The 24,166-nt window shown below is 42.2% G+C and overlaps 1 protein-coding gene across 2 annotated transcripts; it reads left to right on the forward strand.

Moving 5' to 3' along the window:
- Nucleotides 1-1,338: 1,338 nt before the first annotated feature.
- Nucleotides 1,339-23,829, forward strand: LOC144583072 (uncharacterized). 2 transcript variants are annotated; one of them, XM_078382491.1, is made up of 2 exons: nt 1,339-1,426; nt 18,846-23,829. In XM_078382491.1, exon 2 carries the CDS (start codon nt 19,050-19,052, stop codon nt 21,993-21,995), a length of 2,946 nt encoding a protein of 981 aa, XP_078238617.1. In that variant the 5' UTR covers nt 1,339-1,426; nt 18,846-19,049; the 3' UTR covers nt 21,996-23,829. The 2 variants fall into 2 exon arrangements, with proteins under 2 accessions (XP_078238617.1, XP_078238618.1); XM_078382492.1 differs by lacking the exon at nt 1,339-1,426 and adding an exon at nt 1,814-12,768.
- The last annotated feature ends 337 nt before the right edge of the window (nt 23,830-24,166 follow it).

The following is a 24,166-nucleotide window of genomic DNA, read 5'->3' on the forward strand; positions in this document are numbered from 1 at the left end:
GGGGTGTGGATGATGAGGATGATATTTCATGTCTATGGCAGCCAAGGCGGTTGCTGATGCTGCCCCTGCAAGGGAGGGAAGTTCCTGGAACGCCAACCAGGCCCTGACCTGAACCCAGACCCTGACCCTCCATCCCACCCCCTATACTCTTCCCACCCAGAGCAATGGGGGGGCAGGAGAGCCCCTGGGGGGGGAAGAGAGGGGCTGCCCGTTTCCTACACTGGGAAAAGTGACTGTGTGTGTCTGTGTGAGATTTACTGCTGCTGGTTTTAGGTTTATAAAAATATTCTCAGGAAATTCTCTGAATCTCCGCTTGGTTTCCAGGAAGAGACTTTCTTAGAGGCAGGAAATTCAGTCATTAGATTCTTAATTAGCTTAGAAGTCATGTATTTATTCAAAATTATTTTCATCCTGCCTTTCTCCTCTTTGCTTCTTTATGTCTTAACTGTTTTCGTTGGCGCAGGGGATGGTGGTCGGCTGGATGGCCAGACCTTGGGGGCCGGAGAGGCTGAGCGAAGGGCCTCCTGGAAGGTCTTAGAAAGCAATCGGAAGTTGTGTGTCATCATCACACGGGGGGGGGGGGTGCCGGACCACCACATTCTTCTGGATAGGCTCTTTCCAGTTTTTCATGCCTCTGTGAAAGAGTGCGGGGAATTAATGGAAACCTGAAACACTCCACAGACTGAGGGTCGAGGGGGCTGAACAGAAGTCTGTCCCCCCAGCACCCCTGCCGTTCCCAGAGTGACACCACACAAGGGAACATCCCAGAATCTGACTCCCCTTTTTCATCAAGTGACCACTCCTCCCCCAGACACAAAGCCATGGTCAGGGCTGTGAAGGGCAAAGAGCAGAAGAGGGTCTCCCGCAGAGTCCAGAGGTCCCCAACCTCTGGCCTCCAGAGGTTCTTGGACTGTAACTCCCAGAAGCCTTCACCACCCCCTCTGCTGGCCAGGATTTCTGGGAGCGGAAGTCCAAGAACATCCGGAGGCCCAAGGTTGGGGGGACCCCCTGCTTTAGACCCTCTGGACGGCTGCCTTGGGTGGTTGCCAACCTTCAGCCACCCTTTGCGCTGTCTGGCTCGGCCTCCTTTTTCCTGCTGGCAAGGCGGGCACGAGATTGTGCAGCATTTTTGGGCTATTTCCTGGCTTTTGGAATCATGGGTATAGAAGCACACAATTCCCCCCCCCCCAACTCATAACCTGGAGGTATTTTTTGAAGAATTGAATTGTCCAGATTGTCAAAAAGACAAAGGCTTCTATGCTAAGGGAAAGTTTTTGGTTTTATCTATATGAGAAGGCTCCAGAATTATTTGTTTTTATTTTTTTCTCCCAAGGTCGAGGTGAGACTCAGCTGATGCTCTCCGGCGTTTCTCTGGATGAAAAGACAAGAATCCAATTCTGAAGCCCCCCAAAAACTTGAATAGCAGGTGAGATCTCTTTCATTCTTTGGGACCAGAAGCACCCCTGTGTTTGTTTATTTATTAAACAGCAACCCTATCATTAGCAGGACGCTAATCCTGGATTACACCAGTATTTCAGAGAATTTTAGCCCACTCGCAGGAAGCATCAGGAGCGTTTGGAGGGCGCCTTCCACCAGACCTTCCATGGTGCCTGGTGAGGGCAAGAGGGGCCACCGAGATGGGGCGTGAGAGTGCAAAGGAGACCGAGATGGTGTGAAATCCCCATATCCTGAGGTTCACTTTGAATCTCTTCTGTCGACTTCCGTCTGTCGCCCCGTTCTGGAGACCTCTGGTTTGTGAAAGCAAAGACACGCTGTCAGTTCCCTGGCTGAGTGGGGGTTCGAACCCGGGTTGTGTGAGTCCCAGTTTTACTGTCTACAGTAGTGCATCTCTGAACATGTGCAGAGTGTTTTTTCTTTTCGTTCGCAGTCCTGCTTGGCTTAGCCCTGTGCTGTTGGTGAGATTCCAACCCTGGACAGCGTGGCATCCTACCCCCCCCCCCCCCGGAATTTCTCCTTTCCTCTTTTGGGATCCAATAGGACAAGTCACTCCTGTCAGGACCAGCCTCCCTCTAGGGAGCGCTACTCCTTCAGCCAGAGAGCCTCCAGGTATCTGTGTACCCCGTTTCAGCTGGGCTGAGTCCCTTTAACCATCAGCCATGGTGTAGCACAAATCCTTTCCAGTAAGTCTGGCCTTAAAGGTTCTCTTCTGCACTTGCTTGTAGCTAGCAAGTACAGACACCTGGGCTTTGTAGTCCCTTAAGACTCACTAAAGCTCGGAGGATTAGGACTCCGTCTGATAGCTATATTATGGCCTTGCCACCCCTGGAGGCAGGCTCAGCAGACTCACTGCTCAAGAGACCAGTCCTGTAGATTTTTAAATTTCTTTTTTTATTGAAAAAATTAAGTTTCATAGAAAATCCAGTTCGTTGTATAAGCATGGCATAGATTATATTTCCAAGGAATATTGCAGTTAAAATGAATAACATGTTCCAGCTAAGTAAAAATAGCTAAGATTTCTAAAAAGCTTTCTTCAGGGTAGGCAAAGGGTGAGAGCCCCCCTTCTTCTCTCTGTTCTTCCTACATTCTGAAACCTTCATCCTAACACAAGGAAAAAAAGGTAAAATGGATCAAAAACCTCTCTACGCTAAGGAACTCTCCACATGGCACAATCTCCATTTTCTACTCGCTAAACTCCACCCTTCTTCTTCATCTGAGTTGTTGACTAATTGTAATTCAGGGGCTGCAAAGTCTCTCCCGGCCTCTCTTTCTCACAGGAATGCATGTGTTGTTTTGTTCTTCCAATCTTCTTTCCAATTAAGCTGGAATGTTATTTCACCCCTTATATTGTCCTTGCCATCCCAGGCTTCAGCAAAACATTCTTACCACTTCTCACGGCCTCTTCAGAAAACATTCCCAGGGCTTACAATCAGCCTTATACAGAACCAATTTGAATCCGTATTACATTTCTAATGACTACATAAACCATTCAAATCACATGCTTTAAACCACATACTCATGATCATGACAACTCCTGCATGAAGAGATTTTTGTAGAAGGAAATAATTTTTGGAGTAGGAGAGCCTTCTTCTCGCTTCTCTGCAAGAGTAGACCTTTTTTCAATCCATGGTGTCTTTTTGGTAGGTTCCAGCTGATTGATTAATTGATTTTATTTTGGGAGCATCCGTTATCCTTCCGCATGACATCTCAGGAACATCTTTAAGAGAGAAACACCTTCTGTTAATTCTCCATGGTGCGTTTCTCCTGCAGAATTATGAGAGGAAAAGTGATCCTTGATGACCTCTTCCAAGTTCTGAGAATGGTTTTTGCAGGACGGAGGCTGTCCCAGAAGATCGCCCGCCAACCTTCTTCCTGTCTCTCCTTGGCTTCTTCCTGCGACGACCAAGGCAGGGTCTCCCCTGGCCGGGCGCGGAGCCTCAGCTGCCCTTGAGAGGAAGGGAAGGGAAAGCCGGAGACCCAAGGAGGAGGAAGGGGTGCCGTCTCTTCCTCGAGAAGGGCTCCTGCCGGGAGGTTCTCACAGGGAAGAGGGAAGCTTTGCACAGCCTCTGGAAAGAAACAAGAGGTGGGAAGATTGCAGGGTGCGGGTGCGGGCGTTTGTGCATTTATCGGGCCCCAGGCATGGATTTCAGAGAAGGTGCCAAGCAAGTGGTAGATGGAGTGCATACACATATACTGTACATACACACACACACACATACATGCATACGTACAGAAATGTGGGTTGAGGATTTCTCTCCTAAGGTTCCCACAGGTTTTTTTTTAAATTTGCCTAGATCTTTGTCCATCATTTCCCCAAAACATACTGAATCTGTTGCAGAAACGTCATTGAAATAAAGTTTGGGGATAATGGTCTTTGGTCATAAGGAGAGGACATTGAGGGAAAATGTTTCCATTTTGAATCCCAACGTCAGATGAAGGGGTGAAAGACACATGGAGGCAGAGAGTATAAGACCTCTTCATTATTGAGAAAAAAAATGAGAGAAGGAAAATAAACTAAGATGCAAGTTATTTCATTTATGATCCCTTCTGTTTTTCGTTGCTTCTAATTTCAGTCTTTTTTCAATAGTTTCCTCAAATTTCACAATTTTTCATTTGCTGCATAATATAATTTGATATTGAGTATCTGATTATCTTTTTCTTTTTGTGATATGTGTCACAGTTACTTATCAATCCTAGCTTTTTTACTATTCTTGCAATATATATTAATCATCACTTGCCATTCTTTTAACCACATGTCAGTAATCTTTATTGGTAACATCCAGAATACAGTGGGGTCTCTACTTGCGAAAGGTTCTACTTACGTACTTTTCCAGTTACGTCCTTCTCCGTCTGCAAAAATCCATTTCCACTTACGAAAGGAGAATCCACTTACATAAGGAATGGGGGGGGGAAAACAACATTGGCCAGGGAAGTGCCTAGGACCAAATAAGGGCAAAAAGAACAAAGCGGGAGAGGCGGGGAAAGCAGCAGATTCAAACTGCTTCCATTCGTCTGTTGGCCAGGGAAGAGAGAATTGTTTCCTTTGCTCCGCTTTGCTGATTACTGTACTGTACATCTGGGAAAACGTGGGTTGAGTGTAGAATGAATTGTTTTCTTTGCTTGCTGCGGTTTGCTGCTTAGATCTGGGAAAACGTGGTGGGGGGAGAAGGAATTGTGGGGTGAGAATGTAGAATGAACTCCAAAAATGAATTGTTTCCTTAGAATCTGAACCTTTTCTACCCATGGTGCATGCATGTTTTCCCCCTTTGAATGGAAATGGGAAAATGGGCTCCTGATGCTTGCTATGCTGGATGCTTGCCAAAACGGGCAGCCTGGCAGGGAGGGAGGCTTTAAAAAGCACAAACATTTGTCTGAGGGGTCTGTGTGCCCCAGTGATGACCTTTTCTTCCTTCCTTCCTTCCTTCCTTCCTTCCTTCCTGCCTCTTTTCCACATTGTTCCCTCCCTCCCTCCCTCTCTCCCTTTGGGTTGGTTTGGTGGGAAAAGAGCTCTGTGTCTTTGTGCTGAAGAATTGTGTGGGTCAGGCATTCTGGCTTGCAAAGCCTGGGTCAAGGTGTGACTTCCAGACTCCTGCCAGTGTGTCTTTGTGCTGAAGAAATCAGCACAACAAGCTTTAAAACATGTTCCTGATCCTTTCTTGACCTAAGAAGAAAAGAAACAAAATATTCCCCTCTAGTGGTCGAAGGTGGAATAGCAGCTTCCCATTAGTTTCTATGGACGGAAAAGAGCAGATACGGATTAAATGGTTTTCAATGCATTCCTATGGGAAATGCAGATTCTACATAAGAACTTTTCCACTTGAGAACCACCTTCCAATACGGATTAAGTTCTTAAGTATAGGAAATTTAATTTAGGGATCTATTTCATTTTAAGTAATGCAACAGCTTGGGCCCAGGCTCCCTGAAGGACAGTATCTCCCTATATGCGCCTTCTTGGTGATTAAGATCAGCAGAGGGGGCCCTCCTCTCAGCCCCATTGCCAGCCCAAGGACAGCTGATGGGAACACAGGAGAGGAGGGCCTTCTTGGTGGCAGCCCTCGGGCTATGGCACGCCCTCCGTTGGGAGATCAGGAAAGGGACCTTCCCTGTTTATGCTTCTGAAAAAAGCTAAAGACGCATCCCTTCAGACAGGCTTTTAACAACTATGAATCCCTGAACCCCATTTTAGCAGATAATATTATTTTATTCCTGTTTTAATATTTTAATTTTATTTAAAATCATATATTGTTTAATTTGTTTTTTAATATTTAATTTACTGTGTTTTTAACTGTGTGAACTTTTATGTTCTAAGCTGTTTTGGGTCCCTTGGGAGAAATGCGGCATGTACTTTATTATTGTTATGATGATGATGATGATGATGATGATGATGATGATGATGATGATGTAAAACCAGCAAAAATATGCTTTAAAATTTTATCTTTTCACCTCTCTGCTCAGCCTATCCAAGTTCATTTTAAATACACACTAATGGGTTAATCTGAATTCACACTAATGGGTTAATCTGCACTTGAGCAGAGCATTTTTGGAAACTTTCACAGCTTTAAGCACTTAGTGCTGGGACCTCCCCTACACCAGCTATATTACTCTGCCCTTGGCACTAGTGCCTCAGTTCTAAGGAACTGACCACCACTGCCCAGCATGCCATGGCACATGTGATGGATAGCAGGGAGGAGGGCGGGATGTGTGAATTCACAGACGACCACTTGAAGAACCAGAGTTACAGGTAAGTAACTTTCTCATTCATGGCCTCTGTGAATACACATGAATCGGTGACTGAGAAGCTACGCAAACTAACCAGGAAGAGGGATGCCACGAAAGTGCAGAAGTCAGGACAGCTTGACCCACCGCAGCCTCAGCCTTCAGCCGGACATCCAGTTGGTAGAATGAGATGAGGATAGGTGGAGTGGTGCATGTGGCAGCACGGTAGACATCCATGATGTCCATTCCATGGAGAAAGGCTGTTGAGAATGCTACAGCTCTAGTAGAGTGAGCTCTCACTGACTTTGGAAGAGGAGTCTCTGCCAAATCATAGGGAAGACAGATGGTCATGACGGACCATCTAGAGATGGTCTGAGATGTCGGGATCTGCAAGATGAAGGAAAGTAGGGGTCTTTCAGATGAAGCCTCAGGGGCAGGGATCTTTCTCCTTGACCAGCAAGGGGGAAAAGAAAAGACGGGACACTCGAGTGTATGGCAGCTGTTCAGAGGTGGAATCTCTTGTTCCCCCGCCTCCTCTTCTTTTATTGTATCCCCCTACTACATTTGCTCTAGTTAATCAATACAGAGGTAACTAATTTCCTGAATACACAGGCATCAGCAAACAGAGGCTGGTAAGCAGACAGTTAATAGTAAACAGACACAGATACCATCCAAATACACAGACAAGTTCCTGAATACACGAACACTTTAACTACATTATCCAGAGACAATAGACAGCAGGTCAATGATTTATCCGTTACTGGAAGTTAGCAGTTATGTACGTGTCTTGCAGCTAGGGCATGATGTCTGCTACTAGCATACAGATATATACCTTTATATACATTTATAATATTCATTTGCTACTGCCATAGATATATACATTTTAAAGGCATACAATTTTCCCACATCCCAACCGTTTTTTATTTATTTTGTTGAAGACAATGTCTGTTGTAAACTCCTGAAAATTCCGAATCCAGTTATTATGGTATGAAGTCAGGCTCATCTTCAGCAGAGGGCGGAATAGCATGTTCCAGGCCACTGGGAATAAGGAAAGCATTCAAATAGCCAAACCTGCTTCCTTGTTGCACTGAGAGCCAAAACTCTTTCTTTACAACTTTAAAACATTGTTCAGATGGAATGAAACCTGGAATCTTGCAAGAGAATTAAATTTACAGTGTAGATTAAAGAAAATACAATATAGGATAATTAAAATTACAATTACAATAAGATATGCATAACAAGTATACAGAACAATTTTCAGGAAAATAAAACATATTGAAAACATATTATTCAGATATATAAGCACAGCATATTACTAAGAGGCAAAAGCAAAACATTTTTTTAAGGTATACAGATTTTTTGCATAGAAATATGTGACACAGACAACTTCCCCACTGAAGACACACACACCATGAATTTCTTGTATGACACTTGACTGGAGAGATACATATAGAGCTTGGCAAAAGAACAGCAACTTATTTTGAGGGATGAGTAGTAAAGAATGGTGCTTGTATGCATCTGCCTGGCTCTGGGCAAAGTTCTTAAACTGTACAACTGACTGAATTAAAAAGTTGCCTGCTAGTGCCCTTAAATTTCCCCTGGACTGAAAATGTGTTTTTACAAGCAAGCATGTCAGATGTATCAGCATCACAGTGTACAAAATTGCCTACTGTGGGGCCTACTTGTAGGGAATAATATGCTTCTCTGTCTCAGGGATAAACAGACAAAGTTTTCATATTACATTAGAAAATAATTTTCAAGGAAAACTGTGACGTAAAAGAATAAACATACAGTGTCTACAACAAAATTAAATTCAGCATTAGAGAAAAGCTCAAAGGCTAAAACTGCAGTTAATTCTGAGTATAAAACTAAGAATTGCTTCTCTAAAATTCAATACTTTAAGATCTGGCTAATAGAGGAAACACATGTTATGCACTTTTATCCTGCAGAAAGAAAAACAAACATTTTTGACAATTTACAGCATTTGCAACAAACATTTTCTCAGGGATGTGACACTGTTACTCCTGGAAGGCAGAGACAGGAATGCAGGCTTGTATGAAGTCCCATATGCTCACAGCAATGCAAGGTGTGATAGGATTTGTAGTTCTAAGAACATGGAACCTAGAGTGTGCAGGACAGCATTTGGATCCTTACAAGTGGCTTGAGTGTAAACAATGCTTTCTCTAGATTGGAAGGTGATGGGGAAAAACTTTCTGGTTCGCCTCCTCCCACCTCAATATGCAGCATTATCTCTCTACTGTCCAGGTGGGAGGCATTCTTTGGTGATCTATATAATTGCCATGTCCGGCTGAGTAGGACTTTTCATTCAAACAGGATTAGCATATGGAAAAAGCAGTTCAAAACAAGCTTCATGTTGCCGGCTGAGTAAGATTTTTCACCCAAACAGGATTGGCATATGGAAAAAGCAGTTCAAAACAAGCTTCATGTTGGTGTGTAACAGTTACCCCCCTTAGATTCTCTTCTTCCTCCCCTTCCTTATATGATGCATCTAATGCTTGTAAAGCTGCTTTTGTACCCCCAGTCTATGATATCAAAGAAATCTGGGCCTGGGTCCCAATTCCATGAAATATCATGCAACTTTGGCTGAACAGGCGGAGACACTAAAGTAGCTGCTGCTTCTTTCAGACCAGCAAGGAAGGGAGTCAGGCATGCAGTTTGATTTGCTGATTGGAATGCATTTATAGATACTCCTGCTGCTTGAGTTAGAGCTGTTGTCGCGGAGCCTTGCTGAACAGCAGTAGAAAATGCAGCTCCTCCCATAAACATTAGAGGACCATCAGGGGACGCACCAGCATTAATTTCTGTTTGCTTAAATGCTCTATCTTGAAGGCAAATGAGTCCTTCTGCTGGTGGAAAGGAATCTTTTGTCAAGGCTTTGCAGCCATTAGAGACAAGCCATTGGACGGATGAGAAGTCTGGGAGAGCCTCTGTCTCTGTGTCTTTAAGACTGAGTTGTAGTTTGGAGATGCCATGAGCTGGGAAAAGTTCAGATCTGACAGTAACTGCTATGGCAGATTCTTGCATGACAGCAGAAATTGCACAGCTAGTTTCTGGACAATTTTCTGAACAAGCACCTGTTGTATCCATTGAAGGATGGTTATCAATCTCAGTTGCTTGAGGTGGCAGTGCTTTTAATTCATCAGGCTGGTCAGAATGAGACGAAGGGTGCAGCAGGGAAGCCAAAGAGGCTGAAGGGAGGGGAGGCAGAATTTGAGGGAGTTGTTTGATTAGATTAGCCTCGAATTCTGAATCGAAAAAGATGTTACGTGTGTCTTGGAGGCAAGTACACACTACAAATTGTTCCTGAAGATTTGACAAAGAAGTTCCCATGTTTCTTAGAAGTGTAGGTGTCTTACTGGACAAATTCCACTCACCCGAGGGATCCTTGCGGATGATTGACGCGTCTTGGGGCCTATGCCAGGCGAGATGAGTGCGAATTGTCGAAAGTTGACCTCAGTCCTACTCATCGGGATCCAGAGGATGCGTGCGCGCGCTGTAGCCCTTCCATACCGGGCGTGATGAGTAGGTGGTCTTCAAGAATGGACCTCAGAGAGGTGAATTACCTCAGAGAGGGCACCATTTTGTCGGGATCTGCAAGATGAAGGAAAGTAGGGGTCTTGCAGATGAAGCCTCAGGGGCAGGGATCTTTCTCCTTGACCAGCAAGGGGGAAAAGAAAAGACGGGACACTCGAGTGTATGGCAGCTGTTCAGAGGCGGAATCTCTTGTTCCCCCGCCTCCTCTTCTTTTATTGTATCCCCCTACTACATTTGCTCTAGTTAATCAATACAGAGGTAACTAATTTCCTGAATACACAGGCATCAGTAAACAGAGGCTGGTAAGCAGACAGTTAATAGTAAACAGACACAGATACCATCCAAATACACAGACAAGTTCCTGAATACACGAACACTTTAACTACATTATCCAGAGACAATAGACAGCAGGTCAATGATTTATCCGTTACTGGAAGTTAGCAGTTATGTACGTGTCTTGCAGCTAGGGCATGATGTCTGCTACTAGCATACAGATATATACCTTTATATACATTTATAATATTCATTTGCTACTGCCATAGATATATACATTTTAAAGGCATACAATTTTCCCACACTGAGAGGAAGCAGTTGCTCCAAAGGAGGAGCTGACAAAGGTGACAAAGAGATGCTGTGAGGCACAAAAAGTGGTCATGTTATGCACATAATGCGACAGAGCATGCTTCATGTCTAGAGCATGTGGAGCTGTCTCAGGCACTGAAGATGGTGTGGGAAAGAAGACAGGAAGGGCCGCTGACTGGTTCAGATAGAAGGCAGAACATACCTTAGACAAGAAGGTAAGGCCTGACCTTAAGGTTACTTTACAGAAATGAGGGCCCACTCTTAGTGCAGCCAGTCCTCCAGTCCTGCAAGCCAAAGTTATTGCCAGGAGAAAGGCAGCGAGCGGAGTGATGCCGACGCCAGCTTGAAGGGAGGCCTCCTAAGCCACAAAAGAATTGATTGGAGAGAACACTATGATGTTAGTGGTCTATAGGCAGGGTGCATATTTTCCAGGCCTCGGAGAAACAGCTTGCAGATAGAACAGGCCAGTCCCAGGCAAAAGATGTGAAGGAAAAGCTGAAGGAATGCATCCAGAGACATTGGCCTAGTAGGCAAATGTTGTCTTGATACAAAGTGACAGAACGCCTACCCATTATAGGAGTAGGTCAAGGTGGTAGAAGGTTTGCAAGCATCATTGAGCATGTCTGTTACAGTCGGGGAAGACTCCATATGGGCAGGTAGGGGGAACTCAAGGTCTGGATGAAATATCTGATCCTCGTCCCGAGAAAGCAGATGAGGGACCAGGTGCAGCCTGATGTATTCCGCAGCTCAGGGGATCAGGATCAAGAACCATGGCTAGCGAGGCGACCAAGCATGACGTTTGCACACTCATGACGGACACAAACAACAGTCATTTGAAGAAGGGGAAAAGGTGGAAACCTGTAAAGGAGGCCCTGTGTTGGGCACACCTGCTGACACTGGATGTGATCTCTGTGCTGAGTTTTCATGGCTGTAAAATTCAGGTTCTGTTTTCTTTGGTTTATTTTATATAACTTTACAGTATGAATGTGGGATATTTGCTTCTGTAGCCGCGATTCAAAAAAATGGTCCAGTATTGCTGCACCATGTCGTGCCTGTGTTGCTAGCAGGAGAAAAAGTTGCCAGGCTTCCCATAGGAAAAGGCAGCCTGAATATTAGGAGCAGGACTGGGAGCAGTGAAGATGGTCTGCACAGGACATTCTCTCTTCTGCTCCCTGCCATCCACACTTGCTAAAAAACAGCCCTGACCTTTGCCTTGGGTTTGGGAGAGTAGCGGTGGACTGTTGGACTGTTAGCTTCTGGGATTTCCCCTTGTGGGATGTCGCTCTGTGAATGGTAATAGTGCTGGGACTCCTGCTCTACCCCTTGACCTCTTGGCCGCTGGAGTGTCTCTGGGTTCCATGGTTTCCCATACTATTTCACACTGTTACAAGACAAGGGGATACCTGGCTCAGCAGTACTAGGAGCGAGAAGGACCTTGGAATCATCTTAGGTCACAAGCCAACAGTGTGATGTGGCTGCAAAAAAGGCCAATGCTATTAAGGCTGCATTAAGAGAGGGAGCCCCTTCACGGATTGCTGCCCCCTTCACGGATTGCTGCCTTTTCGTGGCGAAGGGGCTTGAGTAACTCAGGGAAGCTATGGGCTATGCCGTGCAGGGACACCCAAGACGGACAGGTCTGGAATGTAAGATCTTGGAAAGCTGGATGTAGTCAAACACAAGATGGCAAGAATAAACATTGACATCCTAGGTGTCAGTGAACTAAAATGGACGGGAATGGGCAAATTATCATGTCTACTATTGTGGGCAAGAATCCAGTAGAAGGAATGAAGTAGCCCTCATAGTCAACAAAAGAGTGGGAAAAGCTGTAATGGGATATAATCTCAAAAATGACAGATGTCAATACGAATCCAAGGTTTTTCCTATAGTGATGTATGGAAGTGAGAGCTGGACCATAAAGAAAGCTGCCCACCGAAGAATTGATGTTTTTGAATTGTGATGCTGGAGGAGGCACTTGAGAGTCCCCTGGACTGCAAGGAGAACAATCCTACCATGTCCATCTTTGCACAAAATGTTCCTTTAATATCTCCAATTTTCCTAAACAGATCTGTTTGTTCCTTTTCTATTGTTTCCCACTATTTCTATGCACTGTTCATTTAAGAAGGCCCTCTTGTGATGAGAGGGGGGTGGAGCTACAAACAGCGAGGCAGCAAGGAATCTGGACTCTCCAGATTTCTGCTGCATGCTGTGAATCCAGACTCTCCCCAAGAAATTGGAGGGCAGGGAAGGCTAGGAGAAGCCCACCCTGAGTCGCAGGAGAGCAGAGATCTTCTGGGGGGTGGAAAGCAACCACCTCTCAGATCACTCCTTCAGACAAAGGATTCCATCAACGCCATTGTCTAATGTCGTCCTAGCTGTGAAGCTCCACGACAGGAAGGAAGCATGAAGATTTACGAATGACTGCATTAACAAGGACTAATTGGTTTCAACATCGCCTCTGTAAGTACAAAATAAACTTAAGCGGCTGATTTCAAAGAAGATAGTGTAACCTTGGAAGCGGCAAACAAGTATATCTCGAAATTACAAAGCTTCTTTGTTCATCTACTTTGCAACCACGATGGATTTAACAGAAGACATAATAAATGCCTTTCAGAACTTACAAAGGAACATTCTGAATCATTTTGAAATTCAGTTTTTTGAACTCCAGACTGTGCTTTCGGATATGAAGGAAACGACAGAGCTTTGGGAATTTTCGTCAGAACAGCGTACTGAAACAGAAGCAGATCAGCCCACTATAGCAGCAGAAGAAAGAGTGACTTTATTTGTTTTTAAAAAGGAGGGTAAAATCTTTAAAAAGGAGGTTAGGAAAACTGATTTGTATTGTGAGAAAGAGGTCCAGGTGGGTGAAAAAGAGATGTGTCCTAACTCGATGGGTGAATTTGCAAAACAAAGAAGCAAAAAGGCAAGGCTGAAAGGGAAACAAAATGATTACAGATCAGACATTGCTTGGCTTCAAAGGCAGAACATGATGAGCCCACCAAATGAGAGAGAAAATAGCCTAATAGGGTTCCATAGATGGCATTTCAAAACTAGTAAAAAAGGAGCCAATCTAATTTTAGGTTTATAATGTTATAAATAAAAGGGGAAATGTTAATTGATGAATATAACAACAAAGTAATTTTGATTATGTTTGGAGATAAACAACAATTATGAATTATTAATTATACAATCTGACATATCTATGATGACTATAATATTAGAAATTGTGGACTTTATGGTACACTTTAAGATGCAACTTAACTTTAGGTTAATAAGGCCATAAGAGATCTGGAATAGCTGGGCTGTGTATAGAGTTAAGATTTATAAACTAAAAAAAGGAGGAACGTTACCCGATGAATATAACAATAGAAATTATGGATTTGAGAATTTTTATCTATATAATCTGAAATATCTATGATGAACACAAGATTAGACTGTAAAGCTTTTACTTAGAGAAACATAATATGAATTATAAGAATGTAACCTTAGATTTATTATGTTATAAGTGATTTGGAATTCCTGGCCGTGCAATGGAGTTAAGATTTATAAAATATAAAAGGGTGAATGTTATTTGATGATTATAAAAACCAAATTATAAATTTGAGGGGCACACATATCTACACAAAATGGATGTGATTTATATATTGCAAGTAATTTCTACTATGTTTGGAGTCAAATGGCAATTAAGAATTTCCAATTATGTAATCTGAAATGTCTATGATGAATATAACATTAGAAACTGTTGAGTCTAAGGCACGTAGTCTGAGAAACAAAATATATACAAACTGTAACATGATTGAATATATCAGGTGAGAGACATTTAATATCCCTACTTTTTGAAAGACTGATGATGATATTTGAAAATATATGAAATTGATGATGATATATGAAATACTGATATGAAATACATGTATGTATAGATGTATATTAGAGTGAACATAGTACTAGAGATTACTTAATTATAGTATAAAGCATTAACATGGAGATATTAAGCACATATGAATTATAATATGATTAAGTAGCCAATATTAGATAAATATATTTTGTGGTGTTTTTTATCTTTGCTGAAATGCGGATTTCTCATGATAGTAAAATATTGATATTCTGAGGCATAATTGGTTAGCCAAGGATGTAAGAGAAATTATCTTAAAAATCAATCATTAGAATTACTATAACTTTAGGATGACTCACATCTCAAGCAAAATTTTAAGAGCAATAAGGTTGATGCAGTCAGATTTATATAATGGATAATATTATATGAAATGCCTCCACCCTGCCTATATGTGGGGTTTTGTTGTTTTGTCTCTCTCTCTCTCTCTCTCTCTCACTCTCTCTCTCTCTCTCTCTCTCTGTGTGTGTGTTTGTATTTATTACTTTTGCTTGTTTTGTGTGATCTCTGTTAGGTTTGTATGTCTATAGTGTGATAAAATAAAAAATATTTTTTAAAAAAAGAAGGCCCTCTTGTCTCTCCTTGCTATTCTTTGGAAGTCTGCATTCAATTTTCTGTAACTTTCCCTATCTCCCTTGCATTTGGTTTCCCTTCTCCTCTCTGCTATTTGTAAGGCCTCATTGGACAGCCACTTTGCTTTCTTGCATTTCCTTTTCTTTGGGATAGTTTTTGTTGCTGCCTCCTGTACAATGCTACGAGCCTCTATCCAAAGTTCTTCAGGCACTCCGTCCACCAAATCGAGTTCCTTAAATCTGTTCTTCACTTCCACTGTGCATTCATAAGGGATTTGGTTTAGATTATACCTGAGTAGCCCAGTGGTTTTTCCTACTCTCTTCAGTTTAAGCTTGAATTTTGCTATGAGAAGCTGATGATCAAGAGCCACAATCAGCTCCATGTCTTGTTTTTGCTGACTGTATAGAGCTTCTCCATTTTGGCTGCAGAGAATGTAATCAATCTGATTTCGATATTGCCCATCTGGTGATTTCCATGTATAGAGTCGCCTCTTGTGTTGTTGGAAAAGAGTGTTTGTGATGACCTGCTTGTTCTCTTGACAAAACTCTATTAGCCTTTGCCCTGTTTTGTTTTGAACTCCAAGCCCAAACTTCCCTGTTGTTCCTTTTATCTCTTGACTCCCTACTTTAGGATTCCAAACCCCTATAATGAGAAGAACATCTTTCTTTGGTGTCAGTTCTAGAAGGTGTTGTAAATCTTCATAAAATTTCAGTCTCCTCAGCATTGGTGGTTGGTGCATAAACCTGGATGACTGTGATGTTGAAAGGTCTGCCTTGGATTCGTATTTAAATCATTATATCATTTTGACATTATATCCCATTACAGCTTTTCCCACTCTTTTGTTGACTATGAGGGCTACTCCATGTTTTCTAGAGGATTCTTGCCCACAGAAGTAGATATGATAATAGTCTAAACTGAATTCGCCCATTCCTGTCCACATTTGTTCACTTACTGCCAGGATGTCAATGTTTATTCTTGCCGTCTCGTGTTTGACTGCATCCAGCTTACCAAGGTTCGTAAATCTTACATTCCAGGTTCCTATGCAGCATTTTTCTTTGCAGCATCAGACTTCCCTTTCACATCCACAGCTGAGCGTCCTTTTGGCTTTGGCCCAACCACTTCATTAGCTCTGGAGCTACTTGTACTTGTCCTCTGCTCTTCCTCAGTAACATGTTGGACACTTTCCAACTTAAGGGGCCCATCTTCCAGCATCATATCTTTTAACCTTTTGTTTCTGTTCATGGGTATTCTTGGCAAAGATACCGGAGTGGCTTGCCAATTCATACTCTATGGATTGTGTTTAGTCAGAACTCTCCACTATGACTTGTCTGTCTTGGGTGTCCCTGCACGGCATAGCCCGTAGCTTCCCTGAGTTACTCAAGCCCCTTTGCCACAACAAGGCAGCAATCCATGAAGGGGTTGTAATATTATACCTTCTTTCATATATATCATATATTTTTGTATATTGTAATATTATATCTTCTTTCATCCTTGGTAGGGTTTAACTTATCTTCCTCTTCATCCCTTAACATTTATCTTTATTTATCAAGACTTTAAACCATTCCATTTTAGCATCACATCTCCATTTGGTCCCATACTCTGAGGACATACCCTAGCAAAGCACACCCAATAGTAACAAATCCTCAAACTTTAACTATTTTCCTTTAAAAAAAAAACCTAGCCCAAAAACCCTCACCATTGTCAAGTTGGGGAAACAACCTGTATAGAATTGTTAAATCAAGTTTGTAAAATGACCATAAGTATTGTCAGAATCAGAAGTGTAAAGTAAAGCAAAGCTTGAATATACACAGCTGAGGTGATTGTTACAGCTGTGAATGTAAACGTAGGATTGGACAATACTAGGATAAAATTAGCAGCACTAGGACACACAATCTGTGGGTTGTTGTGGATTGTTGCTGGTGATACTGTTGGAGAAACTGTAGAGAAGAATCGTATTGTTCCTGTTGCTGAGAATCCTGGTGGAAGCTGTGTCTATGTGCTTGATAAGAGAAGGAACTCTGGCAAGCTGGAAGGAACTTATGGTATTCAACTACTGAACTTATTTAAATGATATATGCACTAAAACTCTGTGACAACTACTGTGCATTAGTTTGGAACTGAAAACTTGCCTGTATATATTGTTCATAATAGAATATCTACTACAGTGGGGTCTCTACTTAAGAACTTAATCCGTATTGGAAGGTGGTTCTCAAGTTGAAAAGTTCTTATGTTGAATCTGCATTGAAAACCATTTAATCCGTATCTGCTCTTTTCCGTCCATAGAAACTACAGTGGAACCTCTACTGAAGAACTTAATCCGTTTTGGAATGGTGTTCTTAAGTTGAAACGTTCTTAAGTTGAAGCAAAATTTCCCATAGGAATGGACTGAAAACCAATTAATCCGTTCTGGCTGGGTTTTTTTGTTTGTTTTGTTATGTAGAGGTGCGTTCGTACATTGAAGCATTAGTTTCCATAGGAACTAATGCAAAGCTGGTTAATACATACTCTACCACTAGGGGGAGATTTTTTTTTTTAACCTAAGATGACCTAAGGTTAAAAAAAGAGCAGGAAAGGTGTTTTTTTTTTCCCTGTTCTTATCTTGGATTTCTGTTCTCAAGTAGAAGCAAAATTTAGCAAATGGAGCTGTTCTTAAGTTGGATTGTTCTTAAGTAGAGATGTTCTTAAGTAGAGACCCCACTGTATCAACACTATCCTTGTGCCTGGTGTATTCATAATCTCAGTGAAGATCTTATTTGGCTATCATACTTTGGTGTTCAGCTGGATTCCGCTACTCTGTGAACCATTATATTTAATAATATTCCTCCCTCTTTCTGGCATGATCCTACCTGGCCACGGGTAAGTGCAAAGTCCTGCACCTTGGAAAAAGAAACCAATTGCTCAATTACAAGATGGGGGATACTTGGCTCAGCAAAATTACGAGTGAGAGGGATGTTGGAATTGTTGTAGATCGCAAGCTAAATGTGAGCCAACAGTGGCTTTTTTATTAATTCAGGTTTTCCAACTCTTCCTTCACTTTCTCCTTTCATGGGTTCACCATTTTCAATTCATTTATGGATTTGCAATGCCTTTAAATTGAGTACAGTGGTGCCTCACATAGCGATGATAATCGGTGCAGCAAAACTCGCTGCAAAGCGATTTCGTCGCTATGTGATATTAAAAAGCCCATATGAATGCATTGAAACCCCTTCAATGCATTCCTATGGGCTAAAATCCTCCATGCGGCAGCCATTTTTGCTGCCCGGTAAGCGAGGAATCCATCCCAGAAAACAGTGGGTGGCCATTTTTTTTACCCGGCGGTCATTTTGGAACCACCGATCAGCTGGTAAAAAAATCATCGCTTTGCGATGATCGGTAAGCGAAACAGGGTACCGATCATCACAAAGTGATTTTTCCCCATAGAGAACATCGCAAAGCGATCACAAAAAGTTAATTGCTATGCGATTTCGTCATTAAACGGGGCACCCGTTAAGCAAGGCACCACTGTACTGTACTGTGGAGGAAATTTGCAAGTAAACCATGGAACTTTTCCTGTAAAACCTCAATTCTAATCAAATCCTATCCTTGTATTTCTGAGTAAGCTGGTTGGATACCTCTGTGGTTTAAATATTTGGTTCCAGAACCAGAGGTTCACTGCTCTGTCTCCCATGGGTAAGGTCAGCCTGTGTGGCCTTTGGGAAACTGCAAGGTACCAGAAGCAGGAAACGGGGAACGACTTTTGAGTATTCTCTACCTAGAACCCCCCCCCCCAAAAAAAGGGCTGCCATCAGTCAGAATTGACTTGATGGCCCATGATTAATATTATTTCAGATAGTGGTTAATATTAATCAACTACAATATATTTTCCCATCCCTGTCCCTTTGGAAGTATCAGTTCAGGCAAGGTGAGTCCATGCTGTTTGCACAATACGGCTAATTTTTCAAATGTTGCCTGTAAAGCCTTCAGGAGACATATGCCTTTCAAAGGAGTCAAAGACAGAGCAAGCTCTTTGGTTTGACCTCCAGTTAGTTTCTGCTCTGTGCTATATTCTCAAAATATCTTCTTTGTTCTCTATCAGGTAACAAACTCGATGGCCAGAATTATTGAGAGCCACTTCTTCTGGCCCTGAAAAGAGTCAAGGGTGAAGCCAGGAAGAAAAGCTTGGAAAAACCCATGAGCTAAAAGAGAAATGGCTTAAACTCCTGAAGTGTGAAGACAGCTTCAGACCAGTGCCGCTAGTTCAGATTAAAGAACTCACCCTGGGGAGAAATCATACAAAAACATGGAATGTGAAAACAGTTTCAGCAGGAGAAGAAATCTGCCTTCACATCAAACTCACACAGGGAAGAAACTGTACAAATGCATGGAATGTGGAAAGAGCTTTAGTCAGAGTGGTCATCTTAGGGTACATCAAAGGACCCACACTGGGGAGAAACCACATAAATGCATGGAATGTGGAAAGAGCTTTAGTCACAATAGTCATCTTAGGGTACATCAAAGGACCCACACTGGGGAGAAACCACATAAATGCATGGAATGTGGAAAGAGCTTTAGTCACAATAGTCATCTTAGGGTACATCAAAGGACCCACACTGGGGAGAAACCACATAAATGCATGGAATGTGGAAAGAGCTTTAGTCAGAGTGGTCATCTTAGGGTACATCAAAGGACCCACACTGGGGAGAAACCACATAAATGCATGGAATGTGGAAAGAGCTTTAGTCAGAGTGGTGCCCTTAAGTTACATCAAAGGACCCACACTGGGGAGAAACCACATAAATGCATGGAATGTGGAAAGAGCTTTTGTGAGAATGGTGAACTTAGATTACATCAAAGGACCCACACTGGGGAGAAACCACATAAATGCATAGAATGTGGAAAGAGCTTTAGTCAGAGTGGTCAGCTTAGGGTACATCAAAGGACCCACACTGGGGAGAAACCACATAAATGCATGGAATGTGGAAAGAGCTTTGGTGAGAATAGTAAGCTTAGGGTACATCAAAGAACCCACACTGGGGAGAAACCACATAAATGCATGGAATGTGGAAAGAGCTTTAGTCAGAGTGGTCATCTTAGGGTACATCAAAGGACCCACACTGGGGAGAAAACACATAAATGCATGGAATGTGGAAAGAGCTTTAGTCAGAATGGTGAACTTAGATTACATCAAAGGACCCACACTGGGGAGAAACCACATAAATGCATGGAATGTGGAAAGAGCTTTAGTCGGAATGGTCATCTTAGGGTACATCAAAGGACCCACACTGGGGAGAAACCACATAAATGCATGGAATGTGGAAAGAGCTTTGGTGAGAATAGTAAGCTTAGGGTACATCAAAGAACCCACACTGGGGAGAAACCACATAAATGCATGGAATGTGGAAAGAGCTTTAGTCAGTGTGGTCATCTTAGGGTACATCAAAGGACCCACACTGGGGAGAAAACACATAAATGCATGGAATGTGGAAAGAGCTTTAGTCAGAGTGATGCCCTTAAGTTACATCAAAGGACCCACACTGGGGAGAAACCACATAAATGCATGGAATGTGGAAAGAGCTTTAGTCACAGTGGTAATCTTAGGTTACATCAAAGGACCCACACTGGGGAGAAACCACATAAATGCATGGAATGTGGAAAGTGCTTTAGTCACAGTAGTCAGCTTAGGTTACATCAAAGGACCCACACTGGGGAGAAACCACATAAATGCATGGAATGTGGAAAGAGCTTTAGTCAGATTGGTCAGCTTAGGTTACATCAAAGGACCCACACTGGGGAGAAACCACATAAATGCATGGAATGTGGAAAGAGCTTTAGTCGGAATGGTGACCTTAGATTACATCAAAGGACCCACACTGGGGAGAAACCACATAAATGCATGGAATGTGGAAAGAGCTTTAGTCTCATTTATGCCCTTAGGTTACATCAAAGGACCCACACTGGGGAGAAACCACATAAATGCATGGAATGTGGAAAGAGCTTTAGTCAGAGTGGTCATCTTAGGGTACATCAAAGGACCCACACTGGGGAGAAACCACATAAGTGCATGGAATGTGGAAAGAGCTTTAGTCAGAGTGGTCATCTTAGGGTACATCAAACCACCCACACTGGGGAGAAACCACATAAATGCATGGAATGTGGAAAGAGCTTTAGTCGGATTGGTGACCTTAGGAGACATCAAAGGACCCACACTGGGGAGAAAACACATAAATGCATGGAATGTGGAAAGAGCTTTAGTCAGAGTGATGCCCTTAAGTTACATCAAAGGACCCACACTGGGGAGAAACCACATAAATGCATGGAATGTGGAAAGAGCTTTGATGAGAATGGTCAGCTTAGGGTACATCAAAGGACCCACACTGGGGAGAAACCACATAAATGCATGGAATGTGGAAAGAGCTTTACTCGCAGTGGTCAGCTTAGGGTACATCAAAGGACCCACACTGGGGAGAAACCACATAAATGCATGGAATGTGGAAAGAGCTTTAGTCTCATTTATGCCCTTAGATTACATCAAAGGACCCACACTGGGGAGAAACCACATAAATGCATGGAATGTGGAAAGAGCTTTAGTCAGAGTCGTCAGCTTAGGTTACATCAATGGACCCACACTGGGGAGAAACCACATAAATGCATGGAATGTGGAAAGAGCTTTAGTCAGAGTGGTCATCTTAGGGTACATCAATGGACCCACACTGGGGAGAAACCACATAAATGCATGGAATGTGGAAAGAGCTTTAGTCAGAGTCGTCAGCTTAGGTTACATCAATGGACCCACACTGGGGAGAAACCACATAAATGCATGGAATGTGGAAAGAGCTTTAGTCTCATTTATGCCCTTAGATTACATCAAAGGACCCACACTGGGGAGAAACCACATAAATGCATGGAATGTGGAAAGAGCTTTAGTCAGAGTCGTCAGCTTAGGTTACATCAATGGACCCACACTGGGGAGAAACCACATAAATGCATGGAATGTGGAAAGAGCTTTACTCGCAGTGGTCAGCTTAGGGTACATCAAACCACCCACACTGGGGAGAAACCACATAAATGCATGGAATGTGGAAAGAGCTTTAGTCTCATTTATGCCCTTAGATTACATCAAAGGACCCACACTGGGGAGAAACCACATAAATGCATGGAATGTGGAAAGAGCTTTAGTCAGAATGGTCATCTTAGGTTACATCAAAGGACCCACACTAGGAACCTTCAGGATCTGTCCTTCCAGTGAGCATTCAGGGTTGATTTCCTTCGGAATGGATAGGTTTGTTCTCCGTGCAGTCTACAAGACTCTCAAGAGCCTTCTCCAGCACCACAGTTCAAAAGCAACAATTCTTTGCCTGTCAGCTTTATGGTCCAGCTCTCACTTCCCTACATCAGTACAGGAAAAACTATAGCTTCAACTACTCGGACTTTGGTCGGCAAGGTGATGTCTCTGCTTTTTAAGATGCTGTCTAGGTTTATAATTGCTTTCCTCGCAAGTAGTAGGTGTCTTTTAATTTTGTGGCTGCTGTCGCCATCTGCAGCAATCATGGAGCCCAATAAAGAACAATTTGTCATTGCCTCTCTATCTTCCCCTTCTATTTGACAGGAAGTGATGGGACCAGTGGCCATGATCTTAGTTTTTTTGACCGTTTTTTGCGCTCTCTTTCACCGTCATTAGGAGGTTCTTTAATTCCTCCTCACTTTCTGCCATCAGAGTGGTATCATCTGCATATCAGAGGTTGTTGATAGTTCTTCCAGCAGTCTTGATTCCGGTTTGGGATTCCTCCAGTCCAGCCTTTTGCATGATGTTTTCTGCATATAAGTTAAATAAGCCGGGGGACAATATACAGCCTTGTACTTTCCCAATATTGAACCAATCAACCATTGCTTCCTGTCCCATATATAGATTTCTCAGGAGATACATGAGGTGGTCAGGCACTCCCCTTTCTTTAAGAACCTGCCATAGTTTGCTGTGGTTTTTACACAGGCAAAGCAAAGCAAAGTGTGTTGCTTATATACTGCCCCATATTGCTTCAAACACTCTCTTGGTTGTTTACAAGTTATTTATGCAGGCTACACATTGCCCCCCCCCCCCAACAAGCTGGGTACTCATTTTACCGACCTCGGAAGGATAGAAGGCTGAGTCAACCTTGAGCCGGCTACCTCGGACTGAACCCCAGGTCAAAGGCTTTTGCACAGTCAATGAAGCAGAAGATGTTTTCCTTTTGTTGGAAAGCTTGGGGGAAGCTAAAATGTAGATAAATATATGTATCTATAAATTCCATAAAGGTTAATTAAGAATAATATTAGATGCTTTGGCTCTTATGGTTTATATATAGAGCTTAAATATGAGTGAATCACCATATTGATTATATAGACAAGATTAGACAATAAAATGTCTTTTTACCTGTAAAAGTGGGGATCTTACAGAAATGTATTGAGCTGGCCTGGAGCTTCTGTGTGGGGAGGTGTGTATGGTTAAGCTACCTTTATGATGAAATTAGAATTGCTTATGATGACTTCTGGTTAGAGGTGTACGCAGGTGAAAGAATATATAGGGACTTTATAGATAGCACTTTAAAAGCCAGTAAAAAGAATGAAAGAAATGAATTCCTAGATCCACAAGGCTGTAAATAATTAAAAATCCCTGGTTTATACATGGAGCAAAGAAATATAATAAAAATGGGGAAGTTACTTGTTGAATGTCTTAAATGGTTAATAAGTATAGGTAATGCTTAGATTACATATTCTGATCACAATTATTTAGAAGGTATTGATGATGAATTAGAAACATGAAGATACTAAGTAACTTATGAGCTATAATTGGTCTATGCAACTAAGAATGGCTTGAATATAAGATCAATACAGGTTTAAGTTTATATATTAGACAATTTATGTTAATCTTTAGGGTTTATGTACTCAGATTTATATATTAAATGGATATGGTCTAAAGATGCTTAGTAGGGCAATATGGTTAATGTAGTCAGGTTTATATGTTAGATGGATATATTCTCCCCACATATATGTTTTGTGTTTGTTTTGTATGTTTGTGTATAATAAAAAGAAAAAGAAAAATGTGATTGGCTGACTAATGAATTGAATCAGATTAAAGAAGAAGTTTTTTAAAACCTAATCAATAAATTAAAAATCAATAAGTCACCGGGCCCAGATGGCATCCACCCAACTGTTATTAAGGAACTGAGAAATGAAGTTGTTGAATTCTTAACTAAGATATACAACTTGTCATTTAAAACAGTCCATTCATTTTGTTTTACTTGTGAGTAGACTCTGCTATTTTTGTTCACATTGGAGGCCCACATTTCTACCAATGGGGAATATCTACACCCCGAGAAGCTGGAAATAGATTTTCTGTCATTGGCAGGCTTCACTTCTCTCTCTCTCTCTCTCTTCCTTCCT

The sequence above is a fragment of the Pogona vitticeps genome, chromosome Z (genome assembly GCF_051106095.1).
Source record: "Pogona vitticeps strain Pit_001003342236 chromosome Z, PviZW2.1, whole genome shotgun sequence".
Lineage (NCBI taxonomy): Eukaryota > Metazoa > Chordata > Lepidosauria > Squamata > Agamidae > Pogona > Pogona vitticeps.

Coding starts and splice junctions, on each gene's coding strand:
- LOC144583072 (XM_078382491.1), top strand. CDS start 19,050: ATGGAATGTGAAAACAGTTTCAGCAGGAGAAGAAATCTGCCTTCACAT.